Source organism: Siphateles boraxobius, unplaced genomic scaffold, assembly GCF_051911475.1.
Source record: "Siphateles boraxobius isolate OS27281-9 unplaced genomic scaffold, OSU_SipBor_1 130, whole genome shotgun sequence".
NCBI lineage: Eukaryota > Metazoa > Chordata > Actinopteri > Cypriniformes > Leuciscidae > Siphateles > Siphateles boraxobius.
Window position 1 is genome coordinate 48,746,074 of NW_027508734.1, and position 26,364 is coordinate 48,772,437.

General features: G+C 41.8%; 2 protein-coding genes across 2 annotated transcripts in view; both read left to right on the forward strand.

The window, feature by feature from the left end:
• The window catches only part of col25a1 (collagen type XXV alpha 1 chain), a 206,830-nt gene extending 193,608 nt beyond the window's left edge, over window positions 1-13,222 (forward strand). The window contains exons 30-32 of the mRNA XM_077229671.1: window positions 7,334-7,411; window positions 12,822-12,860; window positions 13,088-13,222. Of these exons, the coding sequence (XP_077085786.1) occupies window positions 7,334-7,411; window positions 12,822-12,860; window positions 13,088-13,090 (120 nt within the window). The 3' untranslated portion in view covers window positions 13,091-13,222. The remainder of the gene's footprint in view (window positions 1-7,333; window positions 7,412-12,821; window positions 12,861-13,087) is intronic.
• Window positions 13,223-17,965: 4,743 nt separating this feature from the next.
• The window catches only part of etnppl (ethanolamine-phosphate phospho-lyase), a 30,072-nt gene continuing 21,673 nt past the window's right edge, over window positions 17,966-26,364 (forward strand). Inside the window, exons 1-5 of the mRNA XM_077229672.1 lie at window positions 17,966-18,135; window positions 18,584-18,702; window positions 21,092-21,251; window positions 21,928-22,002; window positions 22,410-22,503. Of these exons, the coding sequence (XP_077085787.1) occupies window positions 18,077-18,135; window positions 18,584-18,702; window positions 21,092-21,251; window positions 21,928-22,002; window positions 22,410-22,503 (507 nt within the window). The 5' untranslated portion in view covers window positions 17,966-18,076. The remainder of the gene's footprint in view (window positions 18,136-18,583; window positions 18,703-21,091; window positions 21,252-21,927; window positions 22,003-22,409; window positions 22,504-26,364) is intronic.

Below are 26,364 nucleotides of genomic sequence, written 5' to 3' on the forward strand. Positions count from 1 at the left end.
CAATATTTTAAAATTTATACGATGTTTAATAGGGAGCCAATGCAGTGTTGACAGAACCGGGCTAATATGGTCCTACTTCCTGGTTCTGGTAAGAACTCTAGCGGCTGCATTTTGGACCAGCTGTAATTTATGTATTAAACGTGCAGGGCAACCACCCTGTAGAGCATTTCAATAATCTAGCCTTGATGTCATGAACGCATGAAATAATTGTTCTGCAGAGAGCATATGACGTAATTTAGATATATTTTTAAGATGAAAAATTGCCGTTTTACAGATACTAGACACATGATTTTCAAATGAAAGTTTAGTATCAAAGAGCATACCCAGGTTCCTAACCGACGATGAGGACTTGACAGAGCAGCCATCAAGTGTTAGACAGTATTCTAGGTTATTACGTGAGCAAGTTTTTTGTCCAATAATTAGAATCTCTGTTTTTTCAGAATTAAGTAGTAGGAAATGACTAGTCATTCAAATTTTTATATCAGCTATGTATTCCGTTAATTTTGTTAATTTTAATTTAACATTGTCAACGGGACATTCTGAATAAACATGAGAGTTTCATGAATTTCTGATGCTCAAGGTGCTAACAGCAATTTATGTATATATATATATATATATATATATATATATATATATATATATATATATATATATATATATATATTCAATTAATATCAATGGGAATTAGAGATGAAGAACAATCCCTTTAGGTCTCATAGTTTAAATTGTGTAAATTGTTCAATAGATTTACTATGCATAAAACTCATTATAGTTTCATAAAATTTAATGAAGTCTAAGCTAAAATCTAAAAGTCTTATCAGTTTGCAAAAAAATCTGTAATCTCCAAAGTTGCCAGACATGACTGAATGTATTGCTGTTTATTGCAATTAAAATTGAAATCATAATATTATTTGTCTATTCTTATACAATACATAGAATAATACTTTCATACAGAGACACTTGTACAACTGTATTGTCTTCATGAGTCATTTGTGCTTGGACCCTGATAATTGCCGCTTGCGGCTATATTACCAGTTTGTAATTTTCCTAGAAAACTGCATCCATTTCTTATAAATATGTGCGCCCACACCATTTCATTGCGTTTGTTTTTGGTATTTAATCCAAATTTATTAAAATATTCATTTTTCTTTGTTTTCATCATTTAAAATGACAAATGAATCTAATCTCTTGGGATATCAAACAGGTTGAGCGGTTTGTCTATAATGTTTAATTCATGCAGGTAACTGACTTCTCTGTGTTTGTCACAACATGATACAGTTTATTTTTCCTGTGTGGTTTGTTGGGCAGTAGGCTGTGTTGGGGTATTTCCCTGCTTCTCTTTCTCTTCCCTTGTGCCCAGTAAGACTATTGTCAATCCTTTTTCCTTCAACTGTAATTGACCTACTCTCATCCCACTTCCTCCTGTCTGGTATTCCCATCTAACTTTTCCTTTCCCTCAAAGCCTCCCTCACAAGTTTCCCTTCCTAGTAACCCTTCTCAGTAAAACTATAATGGATGTTTGAATATGTAGTTACTGTACATTTCATTCAGTAATGCATTGAATGTTTATAAAGTGACAGTTTAGGAAATAAGACTGATTATTGTCAGAATATATTATGTTTCAATAGTTAAAGGTGCACAGTTTGTTCCCTTTCGTTGTCACTCCGAGTTACGTCGGATGGCGACGAATGGGGTTTCGCTTAGAACACCTATCGACTTCGAGTATTACAAAACGAGCCAATGGCAAAGAAATGCCATGGGTCTGCGGAATTTGCATAGCGTATCTCCGCCTTACCTCGTGGGTATAAAAGGAGGACGCCGGCAACAGGCAGATATGTTTTCGCTTAATCAACTGACGTTGATTCTGTCCCGACGGCCCCACCGTCCGCCCAGGTCCCTCGGTCTGCCCACCGCCGAAGGCGCCCCCCCGCGGCTCCCACCCCGCCCGTTCACCCGGGCCGGCTCTGGGGGCCGCGGGCGGACGCCACAGCCCCTCTCCAGCCCCGCCCCCCGCTACACGCCGGGTTAAGCTGCGCTCCTGAGACGGGCTCCTTGGGGATGGAGCAGACTGAGGTTGACTCTGTCCCGACGGCCCCGCTGTCCACTCAGGTCCCTCGGTCTGCCCACCGCCGTGGGCGCCCCCCCCCCGGGGCTCCCACCCCGCCCGCTCAGCCGGGCCGGCTCTGGAGGCCGTGGTCGGACGCCAAAACAGTCCTCTCCAGCCCCGCCCCCCGCTACACACCGGGTTAAGCGGCGCTCTTGGGATGGGCTCCACAGAGATGGGACTCAGTTCTTTCCAGGAGCTGGTAGCAGGACCACTCCTTTCCCCGGGTGAGGGCCGGGGAAGAATCCTTATTCTCCAAAGAACTGACTCTCCCGTCTCTGAGCACAGAGAGTTCGGACGTCACAGAGCGCCGCCCACATGCCGTGCTCTCCTCGTCCCCCTCTGTCCCGGAGGTGGGTGACACGGCGTGCCGTCCACGACCGCTTCGCCCCTGTCCCCCTCTGTCGCCAGACCCTTGACAGAGCAGGCCCCCGTGGAACGCTGGTCCTTCCCTGGCCTTGCCCCCACACCGGGCCGCTATGCCGTCCACGTCTGGGCCGGTCATTCCGCTTCGCTGCACCACCGGGGGGACGTCTGTGGTTCTCGACGCCGCTGGCACAGTTGGAGCCTGCCTAGAGCTTCCCTATCTGTTCCGCTGGGTCGTGCGAACCATCGGCTCGGCAATGCGATTCAGTTCGCACGGTCTCCTCCCCACTTCAGGGGAGTCCGCTCCACTTTGGTCGATGGCTATGCCCTATCATGAGAGCGGAGGTTGCTACCCTACTGGCGAAGGGTGCGATTGAGACTGTCCCTCCAGCCGAAAGGAGGTCCGGGTGTACAGCCCCTACCTCATTGTCCCGGAGAAGTCTGGTGGGTTACGGCCAATCCTGGTCCGAACCGCTCCCTTCACAGGCTGCCGTTCAGGATGCTCCTGGCCAAACGCATTTCTGGATGTGTGCGGCCACAGGATTGGTTTGCAGCGATCGACCTGAAGGACGCCTACTTTTATGTCTCCGTTCTCCCTCGACTCAGACCATACCTACGGTTTGCTGTCAGGGCGCGCGCATATCAGTACGCTGTTTTCCCATTCGGGCTAGCCCTGTCTCTTTGCGCCTTCACAAGGTTGTTGAGGCTGCCTTTGTTCCTCCATGGGAACACGGGGTTCGCATCCTGAACTATCTTGGTGACTGGCTGTCTTAAGCTCACTCCTGAGACCAGGTTTGCGAATACAGGGACCCAGTGCTCCGGCACCTAGCTCGTCTGGGCCTTCGGGTCAACCGGGGAAGGAGTAAACTTTGCCCCGTGCAGAGGAGCTCTTTTCTCGGTATGGACTTGGTCGCCTTCTCCACTCAGCCATTGCTGACTTGCCTGAGACTATCAAGCGCAAGAGTGCGGTTCCACTGAAGTTTCTTCAGAGGCTCCTGGGGCATATGGCATCTGCAGCCGCGGTTCGCCGCTCAGATTGCTTCATATGAGACCGCTTCAGCTTTGGCTCCGCGACCGAGTCCCGAGGTGGGCATGGCAACACGACACCCTCCGAATACCAGTTACTCCGACCTGCCGTCAGACCTTCACCCCGTGGTCGAACCTCAGTTTCTACGGGCCGGAGTGCCCCTGGAACGAGCTTCGCGGCATGTTGTTGTAACGACAGATGCCTCCTCCACGGGCTGGGGTGCCATGTGCAATGGACGTGCTGCCGCGGGCTCCTGGACAGGACCCCGACGCCTCTGGCACGTCAATTGCCTCGAGTTGCTGGCCATACGTCTTGCTTTGCGCCGCTTCCGGGCCGTGCTCAAGAACCAACACGTACTAGTCCGTTCAGACAATACCGCCACTGTAGCGTACATCAACCATCAACGTGGTCTACGCTCCCGCCGTATGTCGCAACTCGCCCGCCACCTCCTCATATGGAGTCAGAAGCATCTGAGGTCGCTTCATGCCATTTATATCCCCCGAGCCCTGAACTGTGCAGCCGACGAGCTCTCACGGCTTCAGCCCCTCCCGGGAGATTGGCGACTCCATCCCCAGTCGGTTCAGCTGATTTGGGACCAGTTCGGGGACGCACAGTTAGATCTGTTTGCCTCTCACGACTCGACCCATTGCGCCCAGTTTTATTCCCTGACCGAGGGCACGCTCGGCACGGATGCTCTGGCGCACAGCTGGCCGCAGGGCCGCAAGTATGCGTTTCCCCCACTGAGCCTTCTTGCACAGACCTTGCGCAAGGTCAAGGAGGACGAGGAGCAGGTCATTCTGGTCGCGCCGTACTGGCCCGCCCGGACCTAGTTCTCCGAACTAGTACTCCTCGCGACAGCACCTCCCTGGCCGATTCCTCTGAGGAAGAACCTTCTTCCTCAGGGACGGGGCCACCTATGGCACCCTCGTCCCGATCTCTGGAACCTCCACGTTTGGCTCCTCGATGGGACGAGGCAGGTTTGAGTACCCTACCACCAGCGGTGGTGGCTACCATCACTTCCGCTAGGGCGTTGTCCACGTGACACGTCTACGCGTTGAAGTGGAACCTCTTCGTCAGCTGGTGCTCTTCTCACCGAGAAGACCCCCGGAGATGCTCGATCAGCGTTGTGCTTTCCTTACTTCAACAGGGGCTGGAGCGAAGGCTGTCTCCCTCCACCCTGAAGGTCTACGTTGCCGCTATTGCCGCACACCATGACCTCATCGAAGGTAAGTCGGTGGGGAAGCACGACCTGATCATCAGGTTCCTGAGAGGAGCGAGGAGACTAAATCCGCCTCGCCCTCCTCTCGTTCCCTCTTCGGACCTCTCAGTGGTTCTAACTGCCCTGAAGAGTGCTCCATTTGAGCCCCTGCAATCAGTTGAGCTTAAATTCCTGTCTATGAAGACAGCGCTCCTGGCTGCACTGGCCTCCATCAAGAGGGTAGGGGACCTGCACGCATTCTCCGTTGACGAAGCGTGCCTGGAGTTCAGGCCGGCTTACTCTCACGTGATTCTGAGACCCCGGCCTGGATACGTGCCCAAGGTTCCTACCACTCCCTTCCGGGACAAGGTGGTGAACCTGCAAGCGCTGCCCCTGGAGGAGGCAGACCCAGCCTTGCACTGCTCTGTCCAGTACGTGCTCTCCGCGCCTATGTAGACAGGACGCAGTGTTTCAGGACCTCAGACCAGCTCTTTGTCTGTTATGGTGGGAAGCTGAAGGGAAAGGCTCTCTCCAAGCAAGGTTGTCTCACTGGATAGTGGACGCCATTGCTTTGGCATACCAGCAGCAAGGTCGACCGTGCCCCCTTGGTGTGACTGCCCACTCCACCCGGAGTGTGGCATCCTCTTGGGCTCTAGCGCATGGCGCCTCACTAACAGACATCTGCAGAGCTGCAGGCTGGGCGACACCTAACACATTCGCCAGATTCTACAATCTCCGAGTGGAGCCAGTGTCCTCTCATGTACTCGCTTCAGCCAGCTAGTACTGGACCCGCTCAGGTGTCTTCGCTTGCTCGCCATTCCACTCCACGGACTGGATATGTGCGATATTCTCCTCAGGTGAGCTTCCCCGAAAGCCCTGAGTTCCTCCAGCACTCCTGATGTCGGCGCCAGTGTCTGTTGCCTACGCGTCGGCTAGGTGCCTCCCTTGTGCACGGTCCCTCCTCTGAGCGACCCCCACATGTGTATTTCCACTGTAAGCCTCTTGAGCATGTGTCTTTCCCTTGGCAAGCCACCTTGCCACCCCTGGGGTTGAAATATTCCACCTGCGGCTGGACACCCCAGTGTTCTCCATATGTCTCCTTCGGGTCATATGTGTATTCTCTAAGTCCCCCCCTCTGGGTTGGCAGTAATTGCATATTTCCCCTAAACTTTGGGATATGCTCCCCTGTGTACCTTGGTATTCCTGGGCTAAATAGGAGTCCTTCGTCCGTGCCAGTCTCACGACAGGGATCTCAGATTTACGCAGGGCACTGGAAGACAGCTGAGAAGGTGGCGTGATTAGACTGGTAACCCCATTCGTCGTCATCCGACGTAACTCGGAGTGACAACGAAAGGGAACGTCTCGGTTACGTATGTAACCCTCGTTCCCTGAGTAGGGAACGGAGACGTTACGTCTTCCTGCCACTTTCCGCTGTACCGCGGGGATCGCCTTAGCTCAGTCTTGGCTCCTCAGCGAAGAAACATATCTGCCTGTTGCAGGCGTCCTCCTTTTATACCCACGAGGTAAGGCGGAGATACGCTATGCAAATTCCGCAGACCCATGGCATTTCTTTGCCATTGGCTCATTTTGTAATACTCGAAGTCGATAGGTGTTCTAAGCGAAACCCCATTCAACGTCATCCGACGTAACGTCTCCGTTCCCTACTCAGGGAACGAGGGTTACATACGTAACCGAGACGTTTTTTCTACATTAAATACTCCTAAAAAAATGAATATTACCTTTTTAAAATGTTTAAATTAATTTACATGTATCCAGTTATGCCTAAAAAGGCAGATAGATAGATAGATAGATAGATAGATAGATAGATAGATAGATAGATAGATAGATAGATAGATAGATAGATAGATAGATCAAATAAAATAATTAAATTAATGAAAATAGCATATTCACAATGGCATCCGCTTTTTTCATTATGCTGAATCCATGCCACCAATTTTCAACTAAGTTTTAAACTCCAAGACTACCATATTAACCAAAAACATGAACAAAAAAAAATGTAAGTTTGGCTTTAAATACAAAAAACACACACACACACACAATACTGGTCTCAAAATACTGTACACATTTTTGAATACTTTACAAACTCTGATCAGACATATTCTTCAGCTGACCAAACTATTGTGTCCACAGGGGGAGAAGGGAAAGAAGGGCAAAAAGGGGCCTAAGGGGGAGAAAGGAGAACAGGGTGCCCCTGGATTAGATGCACCCTGCCCACTGGTATGTCCCTGCCGAGAGCTGTAAAACTGCCCCTGAAGTAAAGACAGCGGACCCTTAAGGGAAGAGTTGTCCCGTGGTCAAAGTGGCAACCCACCTCATCCTTGATATCTGAAATAGCTATGTTGTTTTGCTTATACAAATACTTCCAACAATATTTTTCCAGTTTTCAGTTTCCAGTTTCCTTTGGGGTGGATGGAATTCCTAATCTTGCAAATCTGGGCAAATTGGTTTCTTTTAAGGTAAAACATTGTTCATATCAAGGAAAGGTGGTTAACATGATTACCAAAAAACCACTGGGCCACTCCTCTCTGCCCTGTTCCGTGCCCTATCAAAGGGTGGCCGGAAGGGTGCCTGCAGCCTCTATCCTAGTAACACTCCTAGTTCCATTTCTATGACACAGGGTTTCCGGGGCTTTAAGGGTGAAAAGGGCGAGCCAGGTCAGCCTGGCCTGGATGGGCTGGATGCCCCGTGCCAATTGGTACAGTATCCTGTTTTCCTACCTCTCCTGTGCATGCTGCCTAACTCTGCACCCACACCACTGAGCACCTATCGTCCATACTTTTGGTGAAGAAGCTTTAACTTTAACCTCCATGCATGGCTTATAAATAGTGGAGCACAGCTTACAGTATCTCATTGCCTTTTTACCTTTAACACATGTACTGCATGCCTGCTTTGTAAAGTCAAAGACATTTTAATATGTTTTTCCCCAACTGTATAATGGCATCAGTAGAACTCATGTATCCCTAATAGTTTCATTCACTCTTTTGTATATATGTAATTTTTACTAAAAACTTACTCGGTTACTAATGTAACCTCGGTTCCCTGAGAGTAGGGAACGAGTATTGCGTAGCTAATACGCAGTGGGGAAACTCCTTTCCTCGAGAAATATTGAAGCCTATAGTTTATTACGCAGTGCAGCTGCACAGCGAACACAGCAGAGCGTCTAGCTCGCCCATTGTCTGTGCCGTGGCAACTGCACATCCTATGGCAAAGCGCCTCTCAGGGTAACCAATCAGGTGACTTAGTGCCACAGCATGTCAGAAGCCGCTTTCCGACCGGAGGGATATTTGCAGTTCCTAGAACCTAACGTTCCTATAACCCTTTTTTTCTTGTGTTCCGACCGGACTAAGTTGGGGATTTTTTAGTTCCTCAGACCGTAGTTCCTATAAGTACTTAGTCTAGAGCGAGGACTTTTTTAGTTCCCTTTCCCTAGGTCTACATTGATTGGTTCAACTTATAAGTCGCTTATAAGCACTGTCAACACGGAACTTGCAGCGCGCTGTCTGCCATACCGGCTGTGTGTTTCAGCAAAACATTACTACGAGGATGGACGGAATGCTGAACTCTGAAAACTCTGTTTTGTTTGCCTCCTGCGCTCTGCTCTTCTATCTTCTTCCATCATATTACTTAAGATCATATTACGCTGGAGCCTTCGTCTTCTGTGTTTCTCTGTACAGAACTCAAGCATAGTCTTTAAACTCCGCGATTCGTATTCCGTTATTAAGGTCCCGGCAAGGCAGAACAGGAACATTCCGATAGCCTCCTCCATGCTGGTTTGTTGTTGTTGCGCTACGTCTAGTGATGACGCCATAAAGACCGTTGCCGTGCTTGCGTCACTCCCTTACCCCTCCTACCAGTTCCTATGGCCACTTGGCCAGTGCGAACGCAAACAGCAAAACCGAGTTTGGGGGAGAGTAGTTCTTAGAACTGTTTAGAAGTGGACAGATCCTATAACTAAGTACCTGTAACTACTTGGTCAGAAAGCAGCTAGAGCCCGCCAGAATGGGCATGGCTTATGGCTATAAGAAGCCCCTATTTTTCACCATATACAGGTTAAATCGACTGAAGCGACAAACACTGACAAATTGCAATAGTGCGGCAGGCTATGCAATACTTGTTCCCTACTCTCAGGGAACCGACGTTACATTAGTAACCAAGTACATTCCCTTTCGAGAACGTCACTTCGTATTGCGTAGCTAATATGCAGTGGGGATGCAATGTAACAAGCCGCACTATTCGTTCGGGTCACATGACGTCACTGTAGCCTTGCGCCGCCATCTTTACAATCTTTATATATCATGGAAGGCAAATTGGGGCAAGTCTGGGGCAGATAATAATGGACAAAAAAAACTGGGGGTAAAAAATAAGGATCGGAGCCTAAAATTAAAATTTTCTCCAGGTATCTCTGTCTCTCTCTCTCATTCAAATAGGCAGTTTGGGGGGCCATACCGGGCGAGATCGGTCGTAAATATGGCGGCGTTCTATTTGGTAGTGACGTAGGTGGCATCTATGAATTAGAAACTGGCTCTAATCAAACTGGAGCCTAGGGAAGCATCGCGAGGCTCACAGAAACAAGCCATAATAAACCCTCACAAGAACAGGGACCGGACCCAAGTCGGGTCTCATGATAAGAGAGGCTGACAACTTGTGCTTATGTACAGTAATCATGTTAGACTGATAAGACCGGACACCGTCGGGTCTAATTATCATATTGAGAGGACTCGAGCCTCCAGGCAAGGTACCTCCATGTTATAGAACAGAGTTTAGCTCCAACCCTAATTAAACACACCTGAACAAGCACACACAAAACAATGTGTGTGCTTTGTTTTGTCTTGAATTGGCATACCACTGGACCAGCCCCACGAAGAGGCCATGCCTCTTGTAGAGTGGGCTTTACAAACCTGGCCCACCGAGGTGTATGCCAGAGAGATGGCGTCCACTATCCATCTGGACAGTCTCTGCTTCGTGATCGGTAACCCCTTGGTGCGACCACCGAAGCATACAAAGAGCTGTTCTGACTGCCTAAATGGTGCAGAACGCTCCAGGTAGATTTTTTAGAGCTTTGACAGGACAGAGCAAATTAGCCTCCCCATCGTTCTCCGAGGGTGGAAGTGCTGACAATGTAATGACCTGCGCTCTGAACGGAGTTGAGAGCACCTTGGGTACGTAACCATGCCTTGGCTTGAGTGTGACCCTGGAGTCCCCAACCCCAAATTCCAAGCAGGAAGGGATCACAGAGAATGCCTGTAAATCTCCCACTCACTTGACTGATGCCAGCAGCAGCAGAGCAGTTTTCGGCGAAAGTGCCCTTCAGGGCCCCACGGACCGTGGAGAGGTCCCAAGCCGGTATAGAAGGGGGCTAGGGGGGATTCATCCTCTTGGCTCCTTTAAGAAAATGAATGATGAGGTCGTTTCTCCCCAGTGACTGGGTAACAGTTTGCTCTTGGGAAAATTGATCCTGAGCCCCAGGCATTCCAAATGGCTGAGGAGCATGGATCTGTGTGTCAATAATTCGGTCTTCGACTGAGCCATAATGAGCCAGTCGTCGAGATAGTTCTGCACGCGCACTCCCTGTTGCCTCAGAGGAGAAAGCGCTGCGTCCATGCACTTCATAAATGTAAGGGGTTCCAGGGACAGACCTGAAGGGTAGGACCGTGTATTGATAAACCTGTCCCTCGAAGGCGAATCTTAAGAACGGCCTGTCATTGGGCGTTATCTGAATATGAAAGTAAGCGTCTTTAAAATCCACCGTAAAAAAACAATCCCCCAGGCGAACCTGCGTGAGGATTTGTTTGTTAGTTATCATTCTAAATGGCCATCTCATGAGGGCTTTTTTTAGATGTCTCAGTTCTAAAATGGGGCGGGTGCCGCCGTCCTTTTTTGGTACAAGGAAGTAGCGACTGTAAAACCCCAATCGGCTGAGCGCGGGGGGGACTAATTCTATCGCCCCTTTTGCTAGCAGATTTTGTACTTCGGTGCGAAGCATGTGAGCCACGTTGCTTTTTACCGCAGTCTCGATGACCGCCTGAAATCACGGGGGTCTGCGAGCGAATTGGAGCGGGTAGCCTTGCTTTATAATGTTCAAAACCCAGTTTGACACTTCGGGGATGGCTTGCTGGGGCAGCAGGTAGCGTTTAGCTGATGATGGGTATCAGCCGCAGGGCGGGGCTGAGAGACCCGAGGTGCTGGCTTCACTGGTGGAGGGGGCGGCGTGCTCTTAGAGCGGCTCGAGGCAGAGCTGGAGTGCTTGGGCAAGAAGTGTCTCATAGCTTGAGAAGACTTCTGTGCTTCGATGGATCGTTCCGAAAATCCTTTCACAGCCGGGCCGAAGAGACTGGTGCTGGAGATAGGTGAATCAAGGAAAGCTTCTTTTTAAGAAAGTTTCTTCTTCTGCTGCTGAAGTAGTGTGTGGAAAGGAAGAGCAGGAGGAGCGGTGTCGCCATCTTGAAAGAGAGCTAACTGCGTCCGTAGCGTCGAGATAGGCAGGCTATCGCAGTGAGAGCAGCCTGTGGCAGAGAGTGCAGCTTCAGCATGCTTCACTCCGTGTGCCAGTCCGGCTCGTGCAGAAGGGATCTGCACGAGATGCATGAAGAGCGACGCATTTGTAACAACGCTCGCGAAAATTGCTCTTTTAGAACTGAATGTAGCAATGAAAAGGATATAGCGTGTACACTGGATGACCTCAGGAGAACGGCGACAGAAGAGAGGCGGCTTCGTAGGTGAGTGAGAAGGCGCTGTCCGCTGTATGCACAGCTGGCTATAGCAGTATGGCTTGTTTCCGCGGCGAAGGCTTCAGAGGAGGCAGAGATGTAAAGGTCGCTGAAGGAAATAAAATCTGTATATGGCGAAAAATAGGGGCTTCTTATAGCCATAAGCCACGCCCATTCTGGCGGGCTCTGGCGCCAAGACACCTGATTGGTTCACGTGTCAGGGGCGCTTCACCATGGGATGTGCAGTTGCCGCAGCACGGCCAATGGGCGAGCTAGATGCTCTGCTGTGTTCGGTGTGCAGCTGCACTGTGTTTTAAAATATAGGCTTCAATATTTCTCGAGGAAAAGAGTTTCCCCACTGTGTATTATCTACGCAACACGAAGTGACTGTTCTCGAAAGGGAACTGCATTCACTCGCACCAATATCATAATTGTAGTGATTTTTTTTCACCTGCTGGAATAACTAAATCTTATTCTTGTTTTCCTAAGTAAAAATAATTGAACAAAAAAATAAAAATAAGTACTATACTCTTTCTGGTTATTGAATAGTGTTTGCTCTCCTAAGATGAAATAACCAGTCGTAATTAACCTTATCCCCTAATAAACCATTCCTGAGAGGTTGTTTAGTACAGTGTCAGCATGAGTCTCTCTCCTCCAGCCTTTAACTCTGTTCAACTCCTGTTCCCTCTCATAAATCTGTTCCAATTGGGCACTCGATCCTGCTGAAGAAGAAAATAATGAGTCTTCAATCCATATCCTGAATCACCATGTTTAATGACTTCAGATAATTATACATTTGACTGTGTCATTTTCATCTGAATAAACGTGTTATTATTAAAAAGAAGGTAAACATTTAGAGCATGTATGTATATGCAATACAGCATTTTAATACATTTTCAGAAAATGATTAATGATAATTTGAATGAATAGCTCTGTGTCACCTTTTCTCATGCATATGTACAATGTTTGATCAAAGACTAAGTGTTTGTAGTGTAAATACTACATTTGAGTTTTGAATATTCATGGTCAATTCAGAATTGCTTTATTTTTTTAATCCGCTAGCTTGCTTCTCATTACCATGTTGGGTTTGTTTAAGCATTTATTAATATATGAAAATGATTTGTTTGTTTGTTTGTTTGTTTGTTTATTTATTTATTTATTTATAATATTGTCTTTGCATGCACCATTCACAGGCACAATCACCATCTCACGAAATAAATGTTTTGGCTAGCCACTTTTGGGTTTTAGTTTAGTTAAACATATTACCTCAAAAACCTGTTCAAACTTGAATATATTGATTTATTAGGGAAATGAAAAGAAAACCAAGAATTATTAACATATAAACATATTTACTGACACTGCATATTTATTTTTTTCTTTTATTTTTCTCCACCACAGGGTCCAGATGGACTTCCAATGCCAGGCTGCTGGCAGAAGGTAAGTTTAAGAAGATCCTCTAAAATTCCTAAAGATATTTTGTAGAGTGTGGTTAAATAAAGGTTAGGGATAAAGAGTTTTCAACAGCTTTGTTGACATAGTAACAGCATGAAGTTTATTTATTCATATAAGCCAGTGAGTAGTAACTCGCATCCTTTGGCCTTTGAAACTGTCTTTACCTTTTTTCCATCTATTAAAACATTCACATCTTTGTGTTTTCTTTACAGTGATCAGTCTAACACAAAATGCATGGAGTTTGTAAATAAAACTTCACTTTTTTTGTATTTATAATTTTTTTTAAATTCCTGAAACGATTAAGTGAAAAAATATATATAAAGGAAAGTGGATGTATGTGTATACATTTTTTTTTTTTTAAAAGCAAGTCATGGAGCTCATGTAGCTGCTCCTGTCACTTCCGTGTGCTCATGGCAATGTTTGTTATATTCACCTCAGCACTGTGGAATTTAGAGACTTGACCAGCAAGAAACTCTTATTCACAAGGGCGTGTTTGCCCGGCTTTGCATGGCCCAGAATGAGAGTGGATACCAAAAGAGACTAACAGGGTAAACCGAAAAGGAGGAGGAGGAAGCGACTAAGGGATTGGCTTTGGCTCTTAAACAAGATCTTGGTGTGTTTTCCATTTTATCTCCGCACCATCCATACTACCAGTTTAAATGACTAAAGACTCTACCCATACACCCCAAACCAAGCATGATGCCTACTTGAAGTATGTATACATATCACTTTGTGGTGTGGTCAAATTGTATGGCTTCTGCAAAACACTTAATGCGTGTCTTTCAGCTCGAATCAAAAAGATGTGTTTCTCTAGAGGGGGTTCATTTTGCTTTCTTTTTTCACCTTATAAAGGGTGTCACTCCTTGGCTGGTGGCTTGAGAAAATCAGAAAAGCAGGATTGATGGATTTCTTTATTGCAAAGAGCTCAGTGTGGCATCTGGCCCTCCTGCGACATGACGTTGCCCTGCCTTTTAGTGAGAGTGACAACTTACACATTTAAATTATCGAAAGAGCAGGACACAAGATGCATCTGTAACTGCTCTAGAGTAAGCTAGGCTGCTGCAACTCAGAAATGTATGTGATGTATGGGAAGTTGCTACGTTCATCCCTCCACCAGCAAAGCCATCTTTGTTCACTTTTCCGTGCGGTTCTTTTCGTAGCAGTGAGCTACACGGTATGAGAAAAGCAGGTTGGCGACTCTTTAATTATGACCTTTTGCTCATTGTTTGATTTGTTCATTTTGTATGCTAAAACAAAGACTATAGTCTTTGTGCATGAAGTAATTTGTCATTCATTCCTTTGTTGGAAATGGTTATTTCTTGTCTACTCTTTGAGTTGTAGATATAACATTTCAGTATATTCTTTTGCAGCTATAAAGGCTCATAAATGCTATTAATGTATTGTATTGTATATAACAAAAACGTTCTAAATCAATCAGTATTAGTCACCATAATCAAATACAGTGTTAATGTACAGTACAAGGTGCAAACATACAGCAATCATTTGAGAGCTTTATTCCTTAGTCAGCAGTGATTATCACTTTATAACCTATAATCAGCAAGCACCGCTACATTCCAGAGTTCATTTATTTTTACAGCTTTAAAACCATTTTGACTATTACTTTGAACTTGTTAATGAGGCTTCAACTACAATCGATACATAAAACATGCCTGATCACAGCACTGCTGACGTTACAATGGGGTTTCAGTCTGGAGGTGGCAGGATTATGGTCTCTCTCAACCTCTGGTGGGCATTTAAGATTATGATAACAACAATGCAGAAATGTTTTACTGAAATTAGTTTTGTATATACTGAAGTGAATGATTATTTGATCATTTAATGAGATAATTTCTTTCTTGGCTGTTTCTTTTCTTTTTACTTTCAATTACTGCATCATGCAAAAGGTATTCCTGATAATATGACATTTGAAATACCTTTCACCATAAAATGTTTTACTTCTCTTCATACTCAGATGCAGTTGCAGACAGTGTGATGATTATAATAGATGTTGTTTGCTTTTATTATTATTTTTCAACCCAAAAAGTTCGTAGGAGTCTCGGTCAGAAATGACCGAATAATTTTACGTTTAGAAATGTAAATTTTTTTTTTGCCTTATCGGATTGGGGTGACGCTTGGTGACTTTTGACGTTAACCATGTGAACACACAAAAGAAATTATGGACATGAAAAAAATTTACACTTGGCTCCTTCGTGGTCAAAAATGACTGACATAAGAAAGTAATGGAAAATTCGAAAAAATACGAAAACTCAGAGAATTGCTTGGTGGTACAATCTACAAATCAGCCATTGTGCAATAAAATAATAACAGCATTGAAGGGGTGACACTATAAATATCAAGAGTGCAAAATAGACCCCCCCCCCCCCCCCCCCCCCCCTCACATACAGTATGAACTATCACGATTATAACACAGCAAGTTTTTGCAAATGTGTGAAATAAAATCGCAATGCAGTAAGCAACAATAAATAAATAACAGCAAGGAAGAGGTTACACAAGAATACAAAACAGACACACCCACTCAAACACACACTCACTTTCACACATGCAGAGACATATACACACAACACACTATTGTACACACACAAATGAACTGGTGTGACTGTAATAGTGTGGTAAAATTGAGACAAAAGACTCAAATAAGAGGTTGAAATCCGATCAGACCTAGATTGATTAAGCTGTAATGAAGCATTATTGTTCATTTTTGTAAATTTTTTATTGAATTTTGATGTTATGTGTAACAAAATGTCCTCCTCATTGGGCAAAAACTGACACTTAAAATCAACATTTCAACCAAAAAAATCTAAACATTGTCAAAAAGTAGTCTTTGAGAATGTCTAAATATAAATAGAAATCCACAACTTAAAAAAAGGTTTTATGTCTAAAAAAAGACTTTATAAGCCTTTTTCTTTTTTTACTCCCACCAGATGGTACTAATCTACATTAAACATTTTTTAACATGGAATACTGCTTTAATTAAAAAAATAATTGTAAAAATACATTAGAAAAAAATAGTGTATTATTTTCAATTGGGAAAAAAAAACAGCTATTTTTTTTTAATAAAGATAGCATAGTATCATAAAATCCCCTTAAAATTCTAAATAATAATTCACAAATATTATTGAACAAAAATATATTACATTAATACATATATTAATATATTGGTTTTCCTGGGACAAAAAAAAAGTTATATTTCAAGTGTTTGGTCACTTTTGACCACGAAGGAGGGTTAAATATATCATTGAACATGAGTTCTGATGACACGATTTTGATGAAATATTGACTGGAAAGGAAATTCTTTTTTCTCTTTTCCGTTCTTTCTCTCCATCTCTTGTTGCATTAAGTTTAGATTAATATATGTATAGTGGGATATTAATGTGCAGTTAAATATTTTTCCTTTGATTAAAGTGCAATTTATATTTAATTTTTATGCACTGATGCACACCATACACAAATGCATTTTGATGTCAGTTACTCAGCCACAATAAGAATATATTTTAATCACTTTCATGTTGGTACTGGGAATTTGTTTTGTTTTAACAGTACAGAATACAGTTGCAAACAAGACTGAAAACAGTAATGCTAAGCTGGATTTTTTTCAAATATTTTTTTTCAAACTGATAAGCTTTACATTTAAACATTTAAGTTAATGTGCATGCATACTAGTCACATTTTCATAAACATTTCATTTGTGTCCATTTATTGTTACTTTTATAATGTCACAAAATCTTTCTTTATGAGTTTTTTGTTAGTATAGAAGGCATGGGAGCTATATGTGACTTTTAAACTAATGTTTGTTTATTCAGTTAACTTTCAATGGTGCAATTCTTAAAAAATGTCCTTGTTTTGTTTTCTTCTTTCTTTTTTTCCACCAAGATAGGTTTATTACAGAAAATTCCATTATTTTCCTAATCTTTGTAAGTTATGACAATTTATGATTTTCTAATATTGAAATGTTTGTACAATGTTTTAACTGCTTTTTTTATTTACCATGTACTCTGATTGATTGCTTTTTAACTACTGTTATTGAATAATAATTAAGCAAAAAATCAACAAAATTACGCCCCCCCTCCCCCAAATGTTTACAGTAGATATTGTGGCTACACACACACACACACACACACACACAAATTTTTAATGTTTTTAAAAGAAGTAACTTCTCCAAAGCTGCAATTATTTGATCCAAAATACAGTAACGTTGTGAATTTGTTTTACAGTTTAAAAAAGCTGTTTTATATTTGAATATTTCAGCATCAGCATCATTACTCCAGTCTTCAGTGTCACATGATCTTTCAGAAATCATTCTAATATGATGATTTGCTGCTCAAGAAACATTTCTTATCATTATCAATGTTGAAAACAGTTTTTTTTTCAGGATTCTTTGATGTTCGAAAGAACAGCATTTATCTGAAATAAAGCTTTTGTAACATTATCTTTATTGTCACTTTTGATCAATTCAATATATCCATACTGAATAAAAGTAATACTTTCTTTCATTTCTTCCCAAAAAACAATTCTTACTGACCCCAAAATTTTGAACAATAGTGTATAATGTTACAAAACTAGAGTTTAGAATACAGTTATATAAATATATTTCACAATATTACTGTTTCTGCTGTTGGCTTTTTTGGATCAAATAAATGCAGCCTTGGTGAGCAGAAGTTACTTCTTTTAAAAACCTTAATAAACTTAACGATCTAAAAATGTTGAACAGTAGTGTAGCCTATATTCCAAATAACAAAAATCTTTCTTGTTTCTCCCAGTTCTAAATTCTTATAGGCTATGCTTGCTATTAATTGTTGTTTAAAGTGTTGGCTATTTGCTACAAGATTGTGTTGTGCGTGTCCATGGCTCAGGGCACTTCATTTTCAACTCATGTTATGTGATATTCTGTTCTGTTGGAGCCAAATAAAATATCTTTTCTCCATGTGTTTGGTCACTTAATCTACATTTAGATTGGAGCGAACGGTCCACTGTTGCAATAGTGATTGAACTGATACCCCCCCCCCCCGCTCTCTCTCACTCTCTCTCTCTCACTCTCTCTCTCTCTCTCTCTCTCTCTCTCTCTCTCTCTCTCTCTCACACACACACAAACACACACATCATTGGAGTTGACAGTGCTGAAGGCTACTCATTCTATATCCAGCAGCAGTCACAAGAGTTTGTGAGCTCATACAAGCACAGAAATGGCAACGACAACTTTCGATAAGCAGAAGACTATCGATCTCCGACGGAAACATGTAGGGTAAGGAGACATTACTGCAGTTATATAACGCACGAAGTAATGTCTATCAGAGGTATTATGACATCTGTGACCTGTTTTGTGCCGATTTTGACATTTTTGCGTAGCCTACCTAAATACTTTTAAAAAATAAGTCTATCCTGAGAAACATTATTAGACCTATGACCCTCAAAGAAAAGCGTACGTGGCAGAAGACCCTTGAGATGAGTTTGAAATATGCAGTGTATGGAAATTAAGGAAACTTGGTTTCATAACTGCACGTTTAAGGCTGGACCAAGTCTATACCGCTACCTGTCATGATGAAAAGAGGTTTTTGACAACAAGTTTTATGTTTCATCAGAAATCATTATTTCACAGAATAGGCTACGTCTCAAGAAAAAAGCACGCTTTAACTTCATGATTAATGCGCCAGTCGATAAGTATTTTATTTCTGCCTTTTCCCTCCATATAGTCCATCCTGCAAAGTGTTCTTCAGTCATGACCCTATCAAGATTGTGCGAGCAAGGGGCCAGTACATGTACAACGAAAAAGATGAGAAATACCTGGATTGCATAAACAACGTAGCACATGGTATGTAATTGTAAAGGGTTGTATTGCGGTTGTAGTAAATTTGATTTAGAAAATTTGATAGTGTGGAAAATATCAACACATCAACATAAAATTCATAAAAATCTGATAAAAGACTCTCTGTAGAATATAAATTATGCACCGGGGATTGAATCAAACACTTGTGAACTGTGGAACTGAAGCAAAGCAACTTTTAAAAATGTAAATATTTGAAAGATCCCTAAACAGGGCAGTTTGTCAAAAAATTTCAAAACCTGTTTGTACCTACAGGCCAATTCCTTAGATGTAGGATAATGTAAGATATTGACTGACAGTTAATCAGGGTTGTGAAAGTGCAGCTGCAATTGAAGTTTTGCTCATTTAAAAGCACCTTACCAGACATTTACTCTAGCAAAAGAAAACAAGTAGCCTACATATGTAACCATATTTAATTGTACTTAAGTATTTAAAAAAGGTAAATCTTTTGATTAGTTTTAAAAATGAACAGATGGAATACGTGAAGTTTCATGCAGTTTTTAAAGCAACTTGATTAATTAAAATTTTCTCATAAGAAAACCTCTTACATTTAACACGGTTCTAAAAGAGCATTCATTATTGTTCTGGTAGAAACAGTGTACACCATTTTTGAGATATACTACCATCTCGATAAATTGTGGATATCTATTGATATCATTGACCCTTTGGATTTCATTTATCATTTTTTAAACACAAATTTGATATAAGTGTCATGAACCAACACAAACTCTTATTAGAGAAGTGGGTATAGGAAAACAGTTGCTGAACAAAATGGTCAGATGCACCCTTACAAAATGTTGCAAAGGCGGGTTCAGTTGCTACAGTATAAGTTTGAGATTAGTTTGAGCAAACTCTGGTTTTTCTTTTTTAGTGGCGTTCATCGCCATGGTAACTTATGCTACAAGGTTAACCCGCTCCTGAGCAGAATTTATTCTGGGTCCGGTTAAACCTGAACCGGACAAATGAGCTGGGAGCAAAGTGACATATATCTGGTGCTATAAAGCCACATTCCCCCTGTAACTCTTGCTTCAAATGAAAGCAGTTCACAGTAAAAGTTTCTAATGTCATTGTAATTTGTATAATAAACAGCTTGATAAATTAGGAATGCCTGTGAAATTTAACAGAAAATAAAAACTACAAAACAACATAAACTCGGTAACTATTGATAAAACATGGTTGACAAACTCGCCCCACAGTAATTACATAACTAGAATTCCTCCATTTAGAGAGACCTATACGTCAAAAAGAACATTTTGCACATTTAGAACATTTTTGCATTTTGTTTTACAGAGAATATTGGAAATTTTGTCCTCTGGTACTTTCATAATGTCTAAATGAAATTGTAAGTGAAATTGACAGAAAGAGTGCCATTTTGTTTCTTTTGAAATGCAGAAGTTAAAATTTTCTGTTTCAATACTAACTTGAGTAAAGTATCAATTTCCCAATATAATATTTGATTATACTATGTTGAACTACACTTTATTGTACCAAAATGAAGTAGGCCTACATTAACTCAAGTACCCTTGCCGTTATTTGAATGAGCGTTTTTTTCAGTGTCATTGCTACTTTGATGATGGAATAAAGATTCCCATGCATGATGCAAGACATTGTCTGAATATAAATTAAAAGAAAAATGTTTTATTTATCTTTATCATTTATTTCATACTTGGCTTGTAGTTGAGTTCGCTCTTAAGTAGCAAGTTAAATACTTTTTTTCCACATAAGACATTTTACATTCTGTCTTATAAACTTACATGTTCAAGTTTATATAGTAACAAGTCAGCTTTGGGGTACAAAGTGCAAAAATAATATATCAACAGTAAACTATAATTATGATGTAAGTTCACTTAAAGAGAACTTACAAGCATACTTGCAGTATAAAACTATTAAACTGTCCATTTACAGAGAGTGTACTTCAAAGTGTACTTTCATAAACTAAATAATGCGTTTTAAGCATTTAACTAGTAAACTATCAGTATACCTACAAGTTCACTTGTATAGTTGCAGTACAAGCGAAAAACATAGTTATAAACTAGTTGTATACTCAAAGTTTATATTTAAAAGTATACTTTTAACACTAAAAAGTAGTATTGAAATAGTAGACTTACAAGTATACTACTAGTGCATCAATATTATTATACTTACTACATAAAGTATCCTATTAATATATTTGAACTTTGTTAAAGTACACAATAAAATGTATACTTTAAAAAGTATACTTATTTTTTAAGGGCTCACTCATAGAACATAATTTAAATGATCTGATTTAATACAGTACCATTATTACATGAATACATCTTCCTGAGTGCAATTATCTGTTCTAATACATTAATCCCTGTAGTAATTATTCAACTGATGTTTCTGTGTTGTTCTCCAGTGGGTCATTGCCACCCAGATGTGGTTGAGGCAGGAACAAAGCAAATGGAGCTTCTCAACACCAACTCTCGGTTCCTTCATGACAATCTGGTCCTGTATGCTCAGCGTCTCCAAGCCACCCTTCCTGAAAAGCTCTCTGTGTGCTACTTTGTCAACTCAGGGTAGGGCTGTGAGCTCAGACAGTCTTGTCTCAGAGTTTAGCGTACAGTGTAATGCACATTTAGTTTTCTAATTGCTTCAAAACACTCCCAGTTTGAAACAGGTTTTACAGACAAGTCTTTAATAATACTTACACATGCATAGAGATATTATCACCAACCAGACTGTACTCTTATAAAAATTGTTATGAGTGCACAAATCGTCACACCTAGCAAGTGGATCATTTGCATATTAACACTAACACATATGGTTACTGGCTGAGAGCCAATCACCAGTGGTGTAATCAGGAGTGTACACAGAGTACTGTGGGTGAAAGTTTTGTAATGACTGAGGTTTAAGGTGTGGGGAGGGCTCTAATTACAGGTTATCAAACATGCAGTTTTCTGCTGGTGAGAAAGTTTCATCACAGGATTTCATCATTACATCTCACAGCAGCATTTACCGAGCATCATCTGCACTTAAGCAAAAGAATTTTAACAAATTGCTACGTTCATGGCTTTTTAAACTCATACACCATGGTAGATGTTGTAATCACTGATCGGTGATTAGACAGCTTTTATGTTGGATGGCTAGGTAGAAATTTTTGTTTTCAGTTTTGAAGGCAGCAGCTTAATAATAAAGTCAGTATGGTGCATGGAGGCTCAAACCCATAAGCAACTTTTCTGTTTTGACATATAGGTCCGAGGCAAATGATCTGGCCCTGAGGTTGGCCTGGCAGTATACCGGCGGCAAAGACATCATCACACTGGAGAAGTAAGTCAACAGCACACTGGCTGTGTCTCCTCTTCCTCTGCACTGGGATCTAAACAGTAACCAAGTTCTTAGAAGCGTGAAGCTCATAGCTTTAATATTAACTTTATCTTAATTAAGTCTTGTATCTGGACATACTGTAGAAAACATTTACATTGTTTTGCCTATGGATATACATAGTCATCATCTGCCTTAGTATTCAAAACCAATGCTGTGCAAAAAGAAAGCATCACCTTGTCTTCAGGTTTATTTGAATTAACTTTATATCCATTCAGGCCATATCCATTCAGAAGTATAGCATGTGATGCGGTGGTTTGTTTCTGGGCCACTTTTCATTCACATAAGCAAAAGAATCATTAAAAGATAAATTGATTCTTGTGAGTTTTTTATTCAGTGTGTTACTCCTGCAGTGCCTACCATGGTCATGTATCATCGCTCATTGATATCAGTCCATATAAGTTTCATCAGATGACTGGTGCAGAGACGAGCCAACATGTGCATGTGGTGAGTGTTGCAACATGAGACGTTTGACATATTGGATTTGACATCAGGTCACATGCACATAGTGCTCAGACACTATTCTTGAAGTCAAAAAAATTCAGAGAAGGCCAAACTAATAATGTACAGCCAAACTTCTAATGTCTCTCTCTATTGTGTAGAGAGATTAATCTATATATATTATACACACTGCTCATGTTTTTGGGATCTGATCATTTGCATTAAAAATTCAATTCATACATACAATTACTTGAATACACTTCTTATAAGATGAGTAGGCCTATGTATTTATGAATTAAATTTATTTTTTTATAATTTGTGGACATATTGTCAAATTGATATAGCCTAACTGATTTTAAAATAATAATAAAAAACCTAAAGAATTAAAAGAAAACCTTGTGTAGTTTGGCATAATCCTTTATCATTTTTCCTTAGACAAATATTGTCTCTGTTTATTAATATGTGAAAAAATCTTAAATAAGATTTATATGGTGTGATCAGATATTTTCAACATACACAACTGCCAAATTGCGGTGGATGATTGTGTGGTGTGTGTATGTGAACTAGCCTCTCAGTCATCACCTAATTATAAGGAACTCTTGACTGTGGTGATAAGTCGGTATCATGTTTCGTGCTAGGGAGCCACATCATGATACGTAACAAAAGCATGTATATTTTATGGAAAGTCTCTTTGAAGACGCTTCGTCTTTCTTTTCAGGCCTCTAACGTTGACATTATGCTGCATGCTTAAAGTGGAGTACAGTAAATCCAGGGGGCTTCTGACTTGAATGTAGTCCTTGCTATGGCATTGAAATACCTTTCTACAAATAGTGAGAGAAAAAAAACATAATGAAGTTGATTTGTCATATTTTCAGTGTGAAATTCTTTATCTTATCCCAACTTAACATGATTAGAAATAGTACGATTTTAGGCAGAAGTGTAAACACTTTGGCGCTATAAATGCATTGCTCTGTGTTAGAGCATTTAGTCTGACATAGTAACATTGGCTCAACTAATGGCATGCGTTTTAGGCAGGACTGCCTTTTTGATAGACAAATAGAAATGGGGGATTTTATGGGAAAACAAAGAAAAAAGGACATTATGTTTGCAATTCAATTTAAAAACAAAACAAGGAATCTGCACACCAAACAAATTCAAAGTCCAAGATCCTTTGAGGAAAATGTTTACTGAAGATTCTCATATTAAGTTACAACAAAACACAAAAGTGCACTAACTAAAAAGTGACTGAGCACCAAGAGAAAAAACAAATGTTTCAGTCCATTTTGGAATATCTTAAATCTTTACAACATAAATCAACTGGATGTATACATTGTTCAAGGCACTAATTGGAGACACCAAATAATTACCACAATTGGTAAAATGCTGGTTAATTGATTATACAATGAATGGATAATCGATGTAAATCCCACACACATAGCTGGAGTAATCCTTCACACATGCTCCAGCAACAAACAACAAAAGTTGCACCACAGTCTGCATGGACAAAACAGTCTTTAATGGTTCATCCTCTAGAATGAACAAAAAGAGTTAAATCAGTAAATAAATTCTTACCAGCACTATCAATTATTTTTCAGCACAAATGGGGCTGATTGTAATTGAACATGTGATATAGTAAAAATGACTACTCCTTGAAACTCTCCTCACTGAAGGGTCAGAAGAGAGTTTCAAGGAGTAGTTATTCAATGCTGGTAATAATTATTTTACTGATTTACTTCTTTTTGTTTACTAATCACTGTTGACTAACCATTAGAGACAGTGTCCATACTGGCTGTGGTGCAATTACGGAGGGACAGGTTAAGACTTGTATGCTTGGAAGAACTGTAAGGCAGATACCAGAAAGTCTGGACCTGGAAACGACTACTCCTCGAGAAAACAACAGACTCTCCTGAGAATTAACATTTGAACACTCCCTTGCATAAGTAACAACGCCATCCGAGATGCACCACACCGAGCAGTTCACACATCACCCTTACTGTCTCTTCATCACCCATCCCTTCTCTCCTCATGCACATAACTTGAAATTCAAACAAAATTATAATAATAATAATTCTTTACATGTATATAGCGCTTTTCTGGGTACTCAAAGCGCTTTACATATGGAAGGGGGAATCTCCTTACCACCACCAATGTGCAGCATCCACCTGGATGATGCGACGGCAGCCATATTGCGCCAGCACGCCCACCACACACTTTATTAGCTTATTAGTGGAGAGGAGACAGAGTAATGAAGCCAATAGGTATATACATATATATGGGGATGATAAGGATACCATGATGGAAAGAGGCCGTTCAGGCAAATGGGCAAATTTGGCCAGGATGCCGGGGTTATATGGTTTAATATGAGCAATTATCATACAACACTGTACATGTTTGGTATCATTTGGTATCATGTCTCAGTGCGATGGTACAATGGACTCATCCCCACAGAAGTAAACCAAAAGCTAATAAGTGTACTTAGACTGTAAGACTAAAATGGAATTTCGGTTTAGGACAGCAAAATATTCCTTGACCAACCTAAATATTGTGAGTCTTACCTCTGTTTAATGTAATGTTACTCCAGCTTAGTGTAAGTGGGAAACAATGGCATGACCAAACCAAAGCTACAACCAGAGAAGTCATTTTGGTCGGCTTATATCTGTAGTAGTGGTCATGGCCTCTGACTAGAGATAGTGTTATTTTACAGTTTTTCTCGATTGCTTAAAACACATTTCTTGAAACTATGCCTCGTATTCTCAAAACAGTAAACACAAATCCTTAACGTCTCACCCAATTCCCCAAACATCCTATTTTCAGGTCAAAATGAAGCTCTACACTCAAAACCATTCACTCTTGCTGGAAAATCAAAATTTGCCCTCAGACATCACACACAAGCCCTCACAAACATACACACTACAACATAGTCTACACACTGGTGCAATAAATTCAAAACAACCTTTCCAAAACTGCTGTTATGTTGCTTGTGGTTCCCCCCCTCACAAACCTTTCACATGATTAACACTAAAGACACAACCAATAAATACTTGGCACATTTTTTTATTCTTTAATGTACTGTCCTGTACAGTGAATTCAATGTGGCGTGGTGACCCAAAGCACCCCTCCAAAGCCTGTAGGTTTTCGTCTACCCTGGTGGCGAATTCATACAGAGCTGCGGGGCAGGCTGCCGCCTCTCTGCATGCCATGGCCATCCTCCAGGTCTACCAGGCCAGGATGCTCAGGGACATGCACGATGGCAGAGCTCACCAAGGGCTCTTTGATGAGCTGCGCGCCGCCACCGACCTTGCTCTCCGAGCGACGAAGGTGACCGCACGCTCCCTTGGTCAGGTGATGTCCACAGCTATGGTCCAGGAAAGACACCTGTGGCTTAACCTGGCCGAAATGCAGGATGACGAGCGGACACACCTCATGCTGCCTTGCCTCGCGGGCGTCCTCCAGCATCAATTCAAAGCGCCGGTCACGACGGTCCTCCATCCTCTCCAGCCACTCCTGCTGCCTCTCATCAGCTGCCTGCATCTCAACCAGAGCCGCAACAACATCCTGTTGCCCCCTTTTCCTCTTGCCTGGAATGCAAAAAAGATAGGAATGTTGGTTGTTTAGCGAGTCATTTTTATCCACGTAATTTGAGCCAACCAATATAAGGGGGACACATCTACAGTACTACAATACAATGTCCAGATTATACTGTATATGATCTCTACAATACTGTAATAATCAGTGTGTAACTTTTCACTCTGGTGTTCATGTCTTACCGATGGTTATACGCCGAGGTTCACTCGAAGTTGATGGAGCAGATTCTGGTGGTGGTGTCGGTGTTGATGTCCTGGCAGGCGAACTTGAGCTTTCAAGAGT